Source organism: Lathyrus oleraceus, chromosome 2 (genome assembly GCF_024323335.1).
Source record: "Lathyrus oleraceus cultivar Zhongwan6 chromosome 2, CAAS_Psat_ZW6_1.0, whole genome shotgun sequence".
Taxonomy (NCBI): domain Eukaryota; kingdom Viridiplantae; phylum Streptophyta; class Magnoliopsida; order Fabales; family Fabaceae; genus Lathyrus; species Lathyrus oleraceus.
The window spans coordinates 53390368-53408265 of NC_066580.1; the positions used below are offsets into that span (position 1 = coordinate 53390368).

General features: G+C 37.0%; 1 protein-coding gene across 1 annotated transcript; it reads right to left on the reverse strand.

Moving 5' to 3' along the window:
- Positions 1-245: 245 nt before the first annotated feature.
- Positions 246-1091, reverse strand: LOC127118068 (dormancy-associated protein 2-like). Its single transcript, XM_051048210.1, has 2 exons — positions 924-1091; positions 246-775 (listed from the first exon to the last, which is right to left on the reverse strand). Exons 1-2 carry the CDS (start codon positions 1033-1035, stop codon positions 480-482), a joined length of 408 nt encoding a protein of 135 aa, XP_050904167.1. The 5' UTR covers positions 1036-1091; the 3' UTR covers positions 246-479.
- Between the last annotated feature and the right edge of the window lie 16807 nt (positions 1092-17898).

Consider the following 17898-nt stretch of genomic DNA (forward strand, 5'->3'; position numbering starts at 1 on the left):
ATAAATTCTTTCATAATTTATTTTTTCTATATTAACTTAGCTACATCCTTGAACCTATTTAAAAAAAAGAAGTAAAAACGTCTTATACTTTATAACAGAAAAAAATATTCTATTTTTTTTGCATATTGTGAGTGTTTAAAATGTTTGAATATTAGTTACAATTCTTACTCTAATACATATAAGAAACATATCCATGAAAAGATAATATAAAGAAAAATATTAATGAAAATAATTTTTTGCAAATATTTGTTTAATAGGTAAATATATTTAAACAACGATGACATTTTCTATATTACACACGATAATACATTCACCACTTTAGTTCTAAATCAAACTCATCACCACATATATACATAGTGATAATTTATTTTACACATAAATATTACATAACCACAAAGGATACCTATGTACCTCTTTGGTTCAACATTTTTTATTCATGAAATTTATTAAACTTCAAATGTCCATGCATGGTGATATAATCAGTTACCATGGTCGGAAACACCACCATTGTAACCACCGCCACCGCCATAACCGTAGCCTCCTCCACCACCACGGTAACCACCATAGCCACCATTGTAACCACCATAGCCTCCACGGTAACCACCATAGCCACCATTGTAACCACCATAGCCTCCACGGTAACCACCATAGCCGCCATTGTAACCACCATAGCCTCCACGGTAGCCACCATAACCTCCACCATAGCCTCCATAGCCACCGTAACCTCCACCATAATATTTAGCATCATTTACTTCATTTGACTTTTCAACAACCTCTGTAAATACATCATCATATCAACGCCATAAAATATCATTAAACTGCTTGCAAAAAAACATCCCTTACTAGTTTTAATAAATTTTAATAAAATAAATATGTTCTTATATTTTTTATACTAGTTTTTAAAAAGAGTATAACTAACTTACTCTCTTTGGTATTAGTGGAAGTCTCAGATAAGTCCCTAGCTGACACCACTGATGAAATAAAAAGAACCATGGCCAAAAAGCCAAGGATGATGAATGCTTTTTTGGAATCCATTGTACTCAACTCAAAATCAAGTGAAATGTGATATTTGATAGTGAAGGATGAGAAAAATGGTAAGAAGCTGATCTCTATATATAATGGAAGGAAGCATGAATCATTACGGAATCATTACTTGGTAGTTGGGAAGGAGTTAACTTATATTAATTCGATCTTATCTTTAAAATGTGAAATAATTGTTTGTTGATCTGGATTGATTTTGAGTAGTGAACATTGGAGGCTATGAAATGAAGCAATGCAGTTATTATGTATGCTAAGTCTACTTTATGAAATTGATAATTTAGTTATAGTCAACCCTAGTTAGTTTACGGAGCTATCTCAAATGTCTATTTGCTTACCTCTTTATATCCTCAAATCTCAACGTTATTTTATATCCTCAAATGTCAACGTATTATTCATTTTATTTCTCAAATATATTTTCATTTGTTAACTTATTTCATCTATTAAAATCACTACAACATTAACTGTCTCTTGTAATACTTACCAATTGTTGCTAGAAATGAAAAAAAATCCTTGCCTAAGAAAATATGGAACGATTTTCAAGTATCTTTGATGCAAGCGTGACCTATTGTCTAAGACAACGTTTTTTTTTCTTTTTTAGGGCACATGCCGCATAAATTAATGGAATAGGAAACGATTTTCTATAAGTGTCGGTATATTAATAAACAGTTATAGTAATGAAACATTTAAGGCAACACTTTTATAAGCGTTGCCCTATAGAAATTTATTTGCTAATTTTCATTTTTTAAATATATTTCAATAATATGTTAAAAATTAATATTGCTATATGGAATATATCTTTTACAATATTTATATAATATAGACACCTTTTTATTTAGGTAATATAATCAAACATAAAATAAATAACTTAAATTTCCATGACAAAGTTGAATTCATAAATAAAAAAATATAACATTTTTACTACAATAAAAAGGAGTTTTTTTTTCCGGTTTGAACAACCGGAAAACACATATTCGATGGTTTGTCAAACGTTGGAAAATCGTCCGTCGCCAGATATTATGCGATAGTTTAGACAATTGAGGATCCAACAGCTTTTAATGTTTGCAGACAATTCATAATCTACCTTAAGAGCATAATTGTTATAGTTTTAACCGCTATTAATTTTATTTGATATTTTATAACTATTGGAAATCCATAGATAAACGGAAGGTTGGAAAAGATGATTGAAATACTTTAAATATTATCTCCAAAATGACTAAAAATAAATTCAAGTGTTTTTTTTTTATCTTTGTAACATAATCAAACACATAATATATATCTAAAACTTTGTTGACAAAGTTGAATTCATACCTTAATTCAAATATATATTTGTAAATAAAATATTAAAAAATATAACTTTTTAAATACAAAAAAAAGGAGTTTTTTTTGCCGGTTTGAACAAGAGCAAAACACGAATTGCGACGGTTTGTTAAACGTTGCAACATCGTGTGTCCAAAATGACTTTAAATATCCATGGTTTCATATCTAAATCACTGAGGGATATGAAATAAATGATGTTGATAAACTATTATCAGGCCTTCTCCTAGCCGATTAACATTACTATGAAAAATTTAATTGATATACACTGAAAGTGTAAAGATTTTTTACACTGTCAGTTAATCAGAACCATTGATTTATTTAAAATGTTTGACTTTTATTTTAACCATTTAAAAAGTAATACAAACGGATGATTGTGATGCATTGACAGTGTAAAACTTTTTACACACTGACAGTGCATAACAATTAATCTCTACTATGAATAAGGTGTGTGAAATGTTATCAATTTCTCTTTAACTGAATTAGATATTCTTTCCGCCATTAATATTAATTTAATTTAATTTAAATCACAGTAATGATGTGATTGTTAATACACCTAAAATGATAGAAATTATTCAAGAATAATGACAGAGAATGCATAATATAAATGTTCAAGAAATTTCTATATGATGATTTCTGATATTTTTAACTGATGTAAAACATTTTAATTTAATTTTAAACAATATAAAATGAACACAATGTAAACCGAGAAAACACAAGCACGTAAACCTAATTTCTTTTTGCTTTCTCAAATTCCTTCACCAAATCTCACATAGAGTATATGTCTTTGTCCCTTAATGAATGACGATTGTTGCATATTGTAATAACCAAAAATTCTAGAATTTGAGGGGTTACCATAAGTGAATTCTCACTCCATGCCCATTTGAAAAATATGACAAAGATTTTCACCCAAAACGGTATGAATTGATTCAACTGTTTTGATAACAAAATTTGAAAGTATAGTCAAATTCATGTTATCAAGAGAAGACTCGAACGAGCCATGAATCTGGAAAATTAGTGTTTCCTCTTCTTCTACTCCAAAACCGTGTTCATCAGTAGCATCTTTGTTGTGAGAAGAATATGAATCATTGGAGACCCCATTTTCAGTGGAAATTTGTTGAGAAAAGAATCTAGGGTTGGAAAAATGTGAAATTTGAGGAAAATCTAGGAGAGAAGAAATAGTTGATTGTTTGGGATTTATTATGAAATTAGAGAGTGGAACCTGAATTTTGAGGTGTTGTATTTACAAAGAAGAGCACATATATGTCTTGCAAGTGTTCACCTCCACATTTTTGTTTTGATCTCAAACAACTCCGGTAGGGTTCAGTGAAGAGAAACCAGAGTTTGAATTTGGACCATTGTGACCATTTAAATTTAAATATTTTATATTAATTAAAAATATTTTGTCAAATAAAATATAAATAAATATTATTAAAATATTTATCAAACGTGATATGGATCCACATTGATGTTGTCACGACATTAACAAGCATGTCAAGTGTTTAAAAGGGGATGGATGCCATGGAAGTCCCAAGAAAAGTAAAGTGTAAGGACAAAAAACTGATTTTTAAAATATGGGGGACTAAATTTTAAAAATCTTCAAAGTAGGAGATCAAAAGTGCATTTAAAATTAATTTTTATGAGTTGGAACTTTCCGGGGGGGGGGGGGGGGGGGGGGATTTTAGTAGAAAATTGATAGATAGTAGAATTCTTTGTGGAAGAGAGAACCTTTTATTTTTCTTTGATACTCTAAGGAGAATTCTAGACACACTAATTCTAAAGAGTTCTCAACTATAAAAATTCCAGAAAAAATTTAGAAAATATTACAACTATAAAAAATATCTAGACACTTCAAACAGTACAAGAGTCTTCTAGAAACATTACTCAAAATTACCTAAGACCAAAAAGCCAAAATACAAATAATAAGATTAGACCAAAATAAAGTTTAACATTTCAACATCCCCTCTTAAACTTAATTTGTGACTCCAAGCATACTCCTTAGCTTCACGAAAGTTTCTAACTTGAATGGCTTGGTGAAAATATCTGCAGTTTGATCTCGAGACATCACTGTCGTACCTCGGAAAAAATGAGAGACACGACCTAGCGAAGCGCAATCGCACGCTCACAATGATGGACTGAACAAAGTCGTCACCGAACTTTATCTATTCCTAAAAAGGAAAAGGGAAATATCGATAAAACCCAAGAAAGAACGACAATGATATTGGTCGTCGCAACCAAATCAGGGTTCGGGAGTCGATTACGCAAGGGGAATGTATTAGCACCCCTCACGTCCGTTGTACTCAATGGGAACCGTTAGGTTAGTTGTGCGCATTAGTGTTAGTTTGAAATGTTAGGCTTTTAAAGTTATTAGGTGGGATGAATGTTTTTGGATTTTCGACGAAGGACTAAACCTAAGTTTTTTATTAATGGGCCTGACAAGATTTACAAATCCTGCTCCTACGTATCTCAATAGAGAAATCAAGGCTTACGTAGTTCTAGGTAGAAAAATGTTTGTTTGTTGGTCGATTTTAGCGAAAGCTACTTTGTGTCAATCGATGAAAACATTGTTGGACTACCCAAAATAGGTGGAGAAACATTGTCTTGCGTTGTTTTGAAATAAAGTACCTTTCGTTTGAGAAAGGGTTTAAGGGTCAATCGCACGGCGGTGAGAAAAGATTTGATTGGTTTGAATGTGTTTTGAGTAATGACGAGAACTTGGATGGGCGAGATATCCATCTCGAATCCTAGTCTCAGGAGAGTGTGGTATTCACCATGTTCCATTTCCATCTTATTTGCAAAAGTATTTAATAAGAATTAAGTGTTTTTGAATTTGATTGAGAAAGGGTTTGAAGAAACCGCATTGACAATTTTAAATGATGGCGGGATAGGCGAGGCATCCACCTCGAATCTTAATCCCAGGAGTGCATGGTATCCACCATGTTCCATTTCCATTTGTATTGAAAAGTATTTGATAAGCATTAAGTATTTTTGAGTTTTTATTATGAAAATGGCTTGACGTTGGATCAAGCATTTGACGAGCGATTGAGAAAGGTTTGAATGACGTGGTTTGAAAGAAATGGAATAGATAGAAATGGATGAATAGAAGTGGATGGATTTATTTATTGAGAAAATACTCGACGTTGGATCGACTTATTATTTTTGATATTTTCGAAATGAAGTTGATTTTATTCTTGTGTTAGTAACTAGGTAAACAGTCAAGAAAATAAAGAATTAAAACAGTAAAATTATTACACATCATAGGAGTGGGGGTACATTTTTTCGAATGGGGATTCAAGATATTGAAATAATTAATTTGAGCCCAATCAAACGAATAAATAATGCATGAGTGTAGGTGCGATAGGATGGTCTCATTGTAAGAAAGCCCAAGAGTAAGCTATGTGAAGAAAGCAACAAACACAAAGTTATATTTACAAGATAATCAAAAAAATTAAATTGGAAGAAGTAAAATCGGGGCGTGCACGGATTAAAATCGGGATGCGAGGATGCGAATCAAAATCACATAACGCAATGACGTGCAAGGCGGGTGGAAATTGAGGAACAAACAAAATCTAGGTAATATGCTCAAAGTCGGTTTGTGCATATTGACAATAATTGAAATGTCATATGTGATTAATTAAAATGCGGCGAAATACTATCAATATCTCGATAAAATAAATCATGGAATAGAAACACGGGAATTGTTGAATCCACGACTTAAAATCGATGCTTTCTCAATTAAAATAAATGAAAGGGGTAAACATTAAAAACAATGAGTATCAGAGAAATTATAATAAAACATGAACATGGGAGGATTAAAAAGAAATACATAAAAAAGCAATCAATAATGTTGCAAAACTGAATATGCCACATACAGGAATCAAACCCAGGACTAAGAGGGAAATTAGCTATCTCCATCTCCACCCGGCCATGAGTTGTCAGTTGTTAAGCTAAGACAAACAAGAGGATATAATGGAAATTGAAATTATCTAATGAAAACAACGAAAAAGAACAAATGTGGGTTGCTTGATTTGAATTAAGTAAAGCCCAAAAGGACAACTTGGGTTGTCCGGGTTTGGGTCAGAGAGGACCCGTTCCATTGTTTATTGGCCAAAATATGGAACCGCCTAGGGAGCCAAAGAGATAAGCCTTAGCCGCATGGCTGTCGGGCAATAATCGAGGAAACGACAACCATTAATTCTTAGCTGTCTCTTTCAATGAAAAGCCGCCGAAATGAAAGGCCAAAAGCTGCTTATGGACACATATATCAATTCCTAACAAACAGGTTTTTAATTGTTTTAAATATAAATTAAAAGGACATTAATATCATTTAACTATTTTTTAAAGGAAAACAGACTATCCAAAACGAGGAAAACTTTTCCTCTTTCAAACGCAGAGCCAACGGCCAATAGAGAGGAAAGTTAAAACAGTGAGGAAAATGCAAAAAAACAAAAACCAAACATAAACATGGAAGAAGGACGATGATGAAGCGCATATCCAGAAGAATGGAAAGCAAACACCAAACCAGAACCAAACTTATGCTTACCTTTTCACGAAGAGATCGACGGTGATGTTGGATCCTCTCAACTCCGACACGTTTTGATTCTCCGGCGGCGTCCAAATGAAACCTTCGTGTCTTCTCTGAGGAAAAGCACAAAGTCTAGGTTATCTCCCTCTTCTCTTTCTTTGATTTCGTTAGGGTTTTGCCGTTTTCACCTTCTTGCCGTCGAAGGATTGTTAGGGTTTTCTGTTAGGAATTTCGAAACCCTCTTATATGTGACTAATCTCCTTCTTTCTGCTGTGTTTCTTCAGAGTAGTGGAAAACATCCGTACGGAAGACGTTTGGAGATTTTGTCCTCATCCCAGCTCGTGGTCCCCTTTCAATCCTTTCCATCTCCAAAAACGTTTACTGTCGGTAAGAAGAAGTTTCAGCACTATAACCTCATTTGAATAGAATATGTGTTTTCTCTTTTTTGGAATTACACTGATTTCGTGTTGTTATGTTGTGGCAGCTTCGATGTGGATTTGGTTGGTCTTTGGGGAACGTAGAGTTCATAAACAAAGCATAACTGTTGTTTACATTTTAACCAGTCAGTGCTGATGCTCCAAAGATAATCTCGATCAATTTGGTGATGATTGATGCTTGACGAGTTCTGTTATAAGCGAGGGTCAAACGATCAAGCATGTCCCTAACATTCCTGCTAGAGCTGTCTATGGAAGACATCCTTGCTCTTTTCTCAATGTTTCAGTAATTTGTTTATTGCACCAAACTCTCTTGCGTGCCCCCAGAATACCAACCAATGGTGGTGTAACCATGCCCATGATGACGGAAGTCCGGTTGTTGCTCTAGCTAGTAAAAGAAATTTAGAGCAACTGAATGGTCTTTGTAAGACCCCAATTTTGTCCCTAAGATCCCTCATGGCATCATAACATTGCATTTGCATTGCCTCAAGGATCATTAGCATCTTGGTTCCCTTTGCCTTTGGGTGGGACTTCTTATGAGTGGTTTGAGATCACCAAGCATGCTTGAATTGTATATCATTGCTTTTCTTATTTTGTCTACTAACCAAAAGCACAAAAATATGTCACTAACATCTTGTGTTTGTAGCTTGAGCAATCACAAGGTCAAGAGCTTCTAGGAGATCCTAAGTTCATTGATAGAGCCAATTGAAGATGAAAGCAAGCATGGATATGGTTCTCAAAGCTCTCATCCATCAAATATGCATCCCAAGTATCTCAATTCATCATTTTGATCAAAGCAAATCAAAGGGTTTGAGGTTTGTTTCCCAAGGAAACCCTAATTCATCTGATCATCCACAATGCCTTGCCCATGAAGCAACCTCAGCCCATGATCAAATACAATCAAGGGAAGTTCTTTAATTCTTCATTTCATGCATATTTTAACTTATTTGAATGTCTTCAATCATCAATTCATCAAGATATGAGTCATGGACTTGAGAAGTTGATCAGTCAATTCATCTGACTACTTTGAAATGCACTGAGACATAACTTTTTATGTGTTGGTCAAATGGAGATGATTCCAAAAGCAAAACTGTTCTTAAGGACAATATTAACAACTTTCATGTTCATCGAAAATTGATTTGAAGCTTGGAAGGTTATCTCCCATTCCAATACATTATAGGTCATTTTGACTGAAACCCTAATTTTAGGTCAACTTCCCAAGGACATAACTCATTCATTTTTTAGGATTTTGAGATGGGATCAAATTCATTGGAAAGATTAAGATGTCTACTTCAAATGTTATGTTGAACAAAATTTCAAAATCTCAAAGGAAATATATGTGATAATGCAAGACATTATAGGTCATTTTGGGCCAAATGCATTGAAAGGCAAAAAAGTCCAACTTCAAGTGCCCATAACTCTTTCACCAAAAATCTAAATGATGCGAAATTTAAGTCCATTTTGATTTTCTTGAAAATATCTACAACTTTGATGTTGGAGGTGTTTTCATTTGGGGCTTCCATCATCAAAACAGAAGGGCTTGAACATTGGCCAAATTTAGAAACTTTGCCTTTTCATGTTTTGCACCTTGCACTTTAAACTCCAATTTCACCAATTTCCACACTTCAAATGGATTTTTTCCCAACATAACAATTGTTCCTTACATCAAAACCTTTCCAACCATTACTCACATGCTCATGTTTGGAGTTGGCAATTGGTATTTTCGAAGAGGAGAAGCTTTTAAGTTCAATTATGCATAACACCTCAAAATTCCATGCACAAGTAATTACCATTCAGATTACACATCCATTTCACTTTGGTATGATTTCAGATTGCATTTGGCTTTGGTTTTGGGCCTTGTGCATGATCATGCAAGCCCATGCAAGGGATGTCCAATTTCATGCACACGGATTGAATCACACTCTCCTTGTCATTCCCTCTATAAATAGAAGCTCTATTCCATTCAAAATGGATCCTGGAATCAACCTGAATTGCTGCAGAAATCAAAACCCAACCTCTCACCAAAGAAGCTATTTCACTTTTCTTCAAAATTTTCAGATCTAAAATTCAACTACATCTGGTTGAATCTTTGGATCTAAAGCTTCTAAACCTTCATCCTTCAGTTCATTGATCTTCTGTTTTGATAAAGGAAGTAAGGAATCAAGCTCAAATCTCCAGAATCCAAGGTTGCTCTTCAACTGGTTTTTCCTTCGAATCTCATCAATTATTGATCTATTTGCTTGGATTTTGTGTTGGCTGAAGTCCTCTCAATGGAGGCATCATTACTATGCATTTAATTTTTGAAATCCATCAAGTTCTCATGAACATCACAGAATTTCCATCTCTGATTTCTCTCAATATAGAGATCTAGAGTGGAATGGAGTGATACAGGGATGATGTACATCATCCCAGCTTCCCAATGGTGTATGGATCGTGTATTTTGGTTAAGCTTTTGAAACCTGCAAAATTGGCCAGAATCTTCATGCTCACCGGAGAAGAAGGTGGCTTCGGTGGCCGTCCCTTTGCCAGATGCGTTGTGGATCGTTGGATTGAATTTCCAGATCTAATCCTGGCCATTGCTTGTTATGACTTATTTTAATGTTGGATGTTTCTCATTGACTTGGACTTACCATGAGCGCGCGCTTCTGAACCTCAGGATTGGCCACGTCAATTAATGAGATCCAATCCAACACTCCTTGTTTTTTCTTATTTTCTATTTTCTGATTTAATTTCTTTTATTTCCATTATTTTCAAAAATCAATATCTTCTTCATTTTTAATCCAAAAAATATGGGACCAATTGCATTCTTCTTCAAATAATTTCTAGTTTCTAATTCTGATTTTTAATATTTTTTATTTTGTCATTTGATATTTTTTATGAATTTTCTCTTTTCTGGTTATTTTTAATTCATTTTAAATAGTTTTTGATATCCAAAAAATACAAAAATATTTTCCTAACCTATTTGAATGATGATGAATCTATGAAAAATATTCTCATCAATTTTTTAATTGATTTGAGATTTATTTGAGATTTTAGTTCAATTAGGTTATTTTTATTCATTTTTAATTGATTAAAAATAGTTCCTGACTTTTAAAAATGCTGAATTTTTTTGTCAAACTTTGTTTGACCTTGTTGAACTTGGGATAAATCACTTGGACCTTCCAAGGTTGATTTGAAGTGATTTTGAAGTTTGACCTTTCTTTTATTTTTAATTCAAGTTTATTTTAATATTGAAAATACCAAAAATATTTTGTTTATTGTTTCATCTCCAATCTTCATCTCATTTCTGATTTCTCATTGTTTGACTTTGACCTTCAATGTCATTTGGTCAATACACATGGATTGGTACATTTTTTATTTCACCTTATGCATTTTGATCTTTCCATTTCCTTATCCATTCTTCATATCCTTCTTCTTCTTCTTTTTTCTTTTTGATCAATGAGTTGAAGGTTGATAAGTTAGCATTGATTAGGGAGACTTAACCTTCCTTGATTCAAATCTAATTCATCTTGATCAACTGATCAAGTGAATGGCTTTGCATTAAGGATATGTTGTTTCCTAAATCATGCAAAAGGCTTAAACCAATACAAGATCAATTCTCTTTTCTTTTTGGCAAGGCAAGTTGTTGGAACTTGGTTCACTAATCAAGACTTCTAACTTGTATTGTTGCCTACATTATTATTGACCGGCCTCAGATAGTTGTGACTTCTACATAAGTCCAATTATGATTGCTTAACATAGCGTTAAATTTGCCTTATGGCACACTAACTACTAACACTAACCATTAACCATTAACATTTACTTATTGCACTTTACTTTTATGCAATTTACTATTTTTGCACATATTATCCATTTGCTTTTCTATTTGCTTACTTGAGCACATGTTTATGTTAATGTCATTTGCCTTTTGCTCACTTGAGCACATAATTATGTATATACTATAGTGCTTGTGTTTTGTTTTGATTGTTGTGAACCAAATGCAAAAAATGGACAAAATGGACTTAGACTTTAGGACTTTCCCTATGCAAATTTGGAGTCAAAGAGCAACTAGGCATTGGGCCTTTAGAGTGCTATAAAAAGTCAAAGAGTAACTAGGCATTGAACCTTTAGAATGCTTAAGCGTGAAGATGAACATTGAAAAGACCATATTCTAAACTCTCTCTTGTCCATTCTTTGATTGTATTATAGAACCTTTTGATGTGTGTTTTCTTGTGCTAGGAGTTCTAACTTGAAATTATTTGGGGAACCATTACCATGAGCTTCTAAGAGTGAAAGATCCAAGATACCTTGAGGAGTCTTTCCAAGAATTCATTTGATGTTGACTGCTTGAGTTTATTGCTTTGTGATTGCTTATTCCAAAGGATGAGAGCTACTTGGATCATCAATATGATCTCAAGAGAGGAACTCCATTGTGGTTTTGTTTCTTTTCCCTCACCATTTGCATTGCTTAGGACTTTAGCCCTTCTTCTTCTTCTCTCCACTCTAACTTAAGCCAAAACTTTTGTGCAAACATTTAACATTTGTTTTCAAACACTAGAAACCTAAGCCTTATGCTTTTGATTTTTTCCCAAACTTTCTTTTCATAACACTTATTTTGAATTGAATCTTTAAGTCCACTTTGACCATTTTGTATATACTTCTAATTGGTAAATAAAACCCATTCAAATGCTTTTGTGGTTTCAATGGCCACTCTCTTAATCAAATTTTTTCATAACCTTTAGTTATTAGGTTTGAGTTATCCTTGAGGTAGATGTAATACTCACCTGTATCCTTAGTGATGGACAATGAGTCTTCCATGCTTATTATAGGGTTAACCCCTCACTAGCATGTTGAAGCTATCCTCACATGGTGGATTTGTGGTTTTAGGTTGAGTTTTCTCCCTTGGATAACAAAAGACCTTAAGGCTTTTGGACCAATCAATTCACCAACTTGTTTTGAGATTTATACCCCGAACTACGAGGTTTTAATCCTAATCTTTTTTAAGATGGTACGTAGGCAATGGGTTTATCCATCCAAACACAAAAAATGTAAGTAATTTGTATATTCTCTTCTCATCCCTTCAATCATGTTTGCACAAACAAATTTTTTTCACAAACACAACAACCTTTACAACAAGTGTGAAAAGGGCTCCCTAGGAGTACCTAGGATGTTTTAGGTGCCTAACACCTTCCCATTGCATAACCAACCCCCTTACCCAGATCTCTGATTCTCTTTTACTAGTTTTTGATAAAACTTTTAGGTTTTTGTTCGCTTTCTAACCATTCCTTTGGATAAATAGAAGTGCGGTGGCGACTCGACTTGTATGGTTTACCTTGGATTTAGTCAATATCTCTAATGATAATGAATACCCCGTGAAATTCAAGGTCCCTGACTTTGAAAAGTACAAAGGGAATACTTGCCCTCTCAGTCACCTGGTCATGTATTCCAGGAAAATGTCAACTCAGACCGACAATGACCAATTGCTCATCCACTACTTTCAGGACAGTCGGTCCGGTGCTGCTCTGCGTTGGTACATGGGTTTAGACAGTGCGAACATCCGATCCTTCAACAATCTTGGCGAGGCCTTCGTCAAGAAATACAAGTACAATGTGGATATGGCTCCCGATAGGGATCAACTGAGAGCCATGTCCCAGAAGGACAAGGAAACATTTAAAGAATATGCCTAGAGGTGGCGAGAGTTAGCAGCACAGATCATGCCCCCGCTGGAAGAGAAAGAGATGACTAAGATATTTTTGAAGACCTTGAGTTCTTTTTATTATGAGCGGATGATTGCTAGCGCTCCTTCTGACTTCACCGAGATGGTGAATATGGGGATGCGTCTAGAAGAAGGGGTTAGAGAAGGACGTCTGACCAGAGAAGAAGGCTCTTCTGCCAAACGTTACGGGTCGTTTGCGAAGAAGAAAGATGGAGAGGCACATGCTGTGACCTCCCATGTGAAACCAAGAAGACCCTCTGTGAGGAGAAAGACCGTGCGTCCCGCCGGTAACCAGCACCAGGTGGCTCATATAGCACCCGTCTTCAGAGATAATCAACAGTACCAGCAACATAACAATAATCAGCAACCACATCCGCAATATCAACATCAACAGCACCGTCCGCAATAGCAGGCCTACCAACCTCGAAACAGTAATCAAACCAGCACGAGTTACGAGAGGAAAAGGGTCACCTTTGATCCTATTCTGATGACGTATGCAGAATTATATCCCTCTTTTATAGAGAGGAAGTTGATTACTCCGCGACACTCACCGGCTATACCTGCTAACCCCCAATGGTGGTATAAGCCCGAATTACACTGTGTTTACCATTCAGGTGCTCCCGGCCACGACGTGGAGAATTGTTACCCTTTGAAGACCAAGGTTCAAGACCTTGTGAGGTGTGGCATTCTGTGTTTTGAGGACGTAGGTCCTAACGTGAAGAAGAACCCATTGCCCGAGCATGGGAAGTCTGTCAACATGGTCCAGGGCTGCCCTGGCAAATACAAAGTCAAATACGTCAGTCATATTCGACAATCTCTGGTCGAGATGCATCGTTTGCTATGTGAGTATAGTCATTATGAGCATGACCACGATAGGTGTCGAGTCTGTTCTGTTAATCAAAGAGGTTGTCGCCAGGTGCGCAAAGATGTTCAAGAAATGTTGGATGAAGGAGTTATCGAGATCCTTCAAAATAGAAATGTTGACGAAGACGCTGATGAGGTCAACGTAATTTCTCCAGTATTCCGGATCCCCGAGCCTGTTATCATCAAGTATGATGGTAGCAAGCAAAAGGTTTCTCCCGCATTAACCATCAAGCCAGCCGGACCAGTACCATACTCTTTTGAGAAAGCGGTCCCCTATCGCTACAATGCTGTTGCAGTAGAAAATGGGAAAGAGGTGTCCTTGCTATCCTCATCTGTTGTCAACATTGCTGATGTTGGTGGTTTGACCCGCAGCGGTCGTGTATTTTCAGCACCGCCAAAGCCCCAAGCTAATGCTGATTCTGTTGAACGCCAGATTGGAAATGCTGTGAGCATTCTGAATCCGGCACTTGTTGTTAAGCCCTCCTCTACATTGAGAACTCCTGCTTCTGTTGGCCCAAGCGGCAATATGAAAGAAGACTGCGATGAGATGTTAAGGCTCATCAAGAGAAGCGAGTACAATGTTGTAGACCAACTTCTACAAACACCATCCAAGATATCGGTGTTATCCTTGCTTTTGAATTCAGAACCACACCGAGAGGCTCTGTAGAAGGTTTTGGATGTGGCATATGTGGATCACGATGTCACGATAGAACAATTCGATAACATTGTTGCAAACATTACTGCTTGTAACAACTTGAGTTTTTGTGACTCTGATTTCCCCGAGAAGGGAAGGGACCACAACTTGGCATTACATATATCTATGGGTTGCAAAGACGACGCCATGTCCAATGTGCTGGTAGACACTGGGTCATCATTAAACGTATTGCCAAAATCCACTCTCTCGAAGTTGTCATATCAAGGGCCTCCCATGAGGCAGAGTGGAGTAGTTGTGAAAGCTTTTGATGGGTCTCGCAAAACTGTGATTGGGGAAGTTGATCTCCCAATCAAGATCGGACCAAGTGATTTCCAGATTACCTTCCAAGTTATGGGCATTCACCCATCGTATAACTGTCTCTTAGGCAGACCATAGATTCATGAGGCGGGCGCCGTGACATCCACCCTACACCAAAAACTGAAATTCGTGAAGAATAAGAAGTTGGTTGTGGTAGGGGGAGAAAAGGCTCTCCTGGTTAGCCATTTGTCTTCTTTCTCATATATAGATGCTGAGGATGAAGTTGGAACCCCTTTCCAAGCTTTATCTATTGCTGAACCTATTGAGAAGAGAACTCCTTCATTTGCTTCCTACAAAGATGCAAAGTTGGCCATTGAGTTTGGTGCAACCGCTGGTTTAGGGAAGATGATTGAGCTAGAAGACAACAAGTCTCGGGCTGGCATAGGTTATTCTTCTGGGGTTTCTAACACGTGAGGGTTGTTCAAGAGTGGAGGGTTCATCCACACCAGTCAAGGCGAGGAGGCTGCTGCCATCTTGGAAGAGGACGAAGAGGATTCAGGCAACTTCGTTATCCCTGGGGGAATCTGCAATAATTGGGCCGCTGTGGATATTCCAACAGTTATCCATAAGTCAAAGTAATGTTCATTGTGTTTAAAAACCCTCCTCCCATGCCAAAAGGAGGAATGATGACATTTGTTGGCACATAAATACAATGATATTTTCATTCAATAGATTCATGTTAAATGTTTGTTCTCCAATTATTTTCCCTTTTCGCTTTTTGCATGAAATTGGTGATCACATAAAACCTAAAAATAGAATAAAATCAATCTTTTCATCTGCATAATGATTTGCCTTGTTTGATTTCTAAAGCTTTTCATATCCAAAATCATTATGCAGGTTGATCAAACCCATTGAACATAATGACCCAACACCATCTCCCAACTTTGAATTCCCTGTATTTGAGGTGGAAGAAGATGATGTTGAAGAGATTCCTGACGAAATTATCCGTCTACTTGAGCATGAAGAGAAAATCATTCAGCCACATCTTGAGAACCTGGAAACAGTCAACTTGGGGTCTGAAGATTGTGTGCGAGGAGTAAAGATTGGGGAACTCCTAGAAGAGTTTGTTAAGAAGGGGTTGATTGAATTGCTACGAGAATATGTTGACGTCTTTGCCTGGTCATATGAAGACATGCCCGGTCTGGATACTGATATCGTGCAACATTTCCTGCCTTTGAACCCTGAGTGCGTGCCTGTGAAGCAGGAGCTCAGAAGAACTCATCCTGATATGGCAGTGAAGATCAAAGAGGAGGTTCAGAAGCAAATTGATGCAGGGTTTCTGGTGACTTCTACATATCCTCAATGGGTGGCCAATATTGTGCCCATGCCTAAGAAAGACGGAAAAGTCCGAATGTGTGTGGACTATAGGGACTTGAATAAAGCTAGTCCGAAAGATGATTTTCATCTACCACATATTGATATGTTGGTAGATAATACAGCTAAATTCAATGTCTTCTCATTTATGGATGGATTTTCCGGATATAATCAGATCAAGATGGTGTCGCATTACGCGAAAAACCGGCGGGAAAACAAGACACAACAGAGCCGCCACCGTGCGTTATTTATCCCAAAAGAGGGAAAGGAAACGCTCGAAGTAAACCTAGGAAAAGACATGGTCTCGCGACCAAAGAGTATGGGTTCGGGAGTCGGTTATGCGAAGGGAAGGTATTAGCACCCCTACGCATCCGTAGTACTCTACGGGATCCACGCACAAAAGGAAAGATAAATTGGTTGCTAAACACTGCTCAAACTCACACACACTGGCTGAAAGAGACAAAAGAAACTGACTGAAACTGACTCGGCAGGATGTCGCATCCTGGGCCTACTTAGTCTATCAGGCATAGACATCAGAGTCGAAGTAGTTCGGACTGGGGAAACGACACATGCTCGCTAGGATATCGCATCCTATGCATACGTATCTTCTCGGACGAGAGAAGAATCAGAGCATTCGTAGCTCGGCTGACACGCACACAAACAAACACAGGCAAAGGCAAACGTGGAACCCGACTGCCAATCACTGGACTTATGTCAGCATCCGAACCAAAACACACACAAGAAGGCAAACGTGGAGCCTGAATGCCAATCACTGGACTTACATCAGCATCCGAACCAAACGCACGCACACTGGAACCCAAATGCCACTCGATGGACTTACATCAGCTTCCAAGCACACAACAACACAACAGGTTAATAGGGAGTCGGGGACTCGAGCCTATAACTGTCAAGCACACACTCAAACAAACAGACAACGAATTGCTAAGGAGTCAGGCACTCGAGCCTAGCAACTGTCAAACAACTCACACAAAAAGAAAAAGGGCGCCCGGAGAGATCAGCTCAATCTCCTGCCTACATACTTCATCTGGTATGAAGATCAGGGCGATGTAGTTCCCCTAAAGAGGGATAAAGGACTAGCCTAACCAGATAACAGAGGGAGACACAACTAGGGAGACTACGACTCGAGCCTAGATGTTATCATGCAAATCATCCCTAAGTTAAGGTTTCTAGCTAACTGGCACAGGGAGCCAGCCTATCCTAAGCATGGCTTGCACAGGAAGCAAGCCACACACACACTTAACTTGCACAGGAAGCAAGCCAAGCAAAACCTACTTGCACAGGAAGCAAGTCTAAACTAATCCTAACTTGCACAGGAAGCAAGTCAAACAATCCTATCTTGCACAGGAAGCAAGTCAAACAATCCTATCTTGCACAGGAAGCAAGTCAAACAATCCTATCTTGCACAGGAAGCAAGTCAAACAATCCTACAGGCACAGATAGCACACGCTATACACAAACAAGTGGCTCAAACAAAGGTTAGGTTTTAGTCAAGGGGTCATATCAACCTCAACAAACAAACCTCTGGAATGGGGTGAGTGTTGCTCTTAACCTTGCCATTGAGGGGCTAAGGTGAAGCAGATGAAAGGATGAAGTGAGGATGAGACCTCACAGCTCTTATCCCTGGCCTGGGAGAGCTCAAGACAAGAATGTGTGGGTTCAGAAAGTGGGAACCCTTCTA

Bases quoted from the DNA above. Each gene is read 5' to 3' on its own strand.
- LOC127118068 (XM_051048210.1), bottom strand. From the start codon at position 1,035: ATGGATTCCAAAAAAGCATTCATCATCCTTGGCTTTTTGGCCATGGTT. The intron at 776-923 runs GTAAGTTAGTTA...ATGTATTTACAG, and splicing joins TTCCACTAATACCAAAGAGA to AGGTTGTTGAAAAGTCAAAT.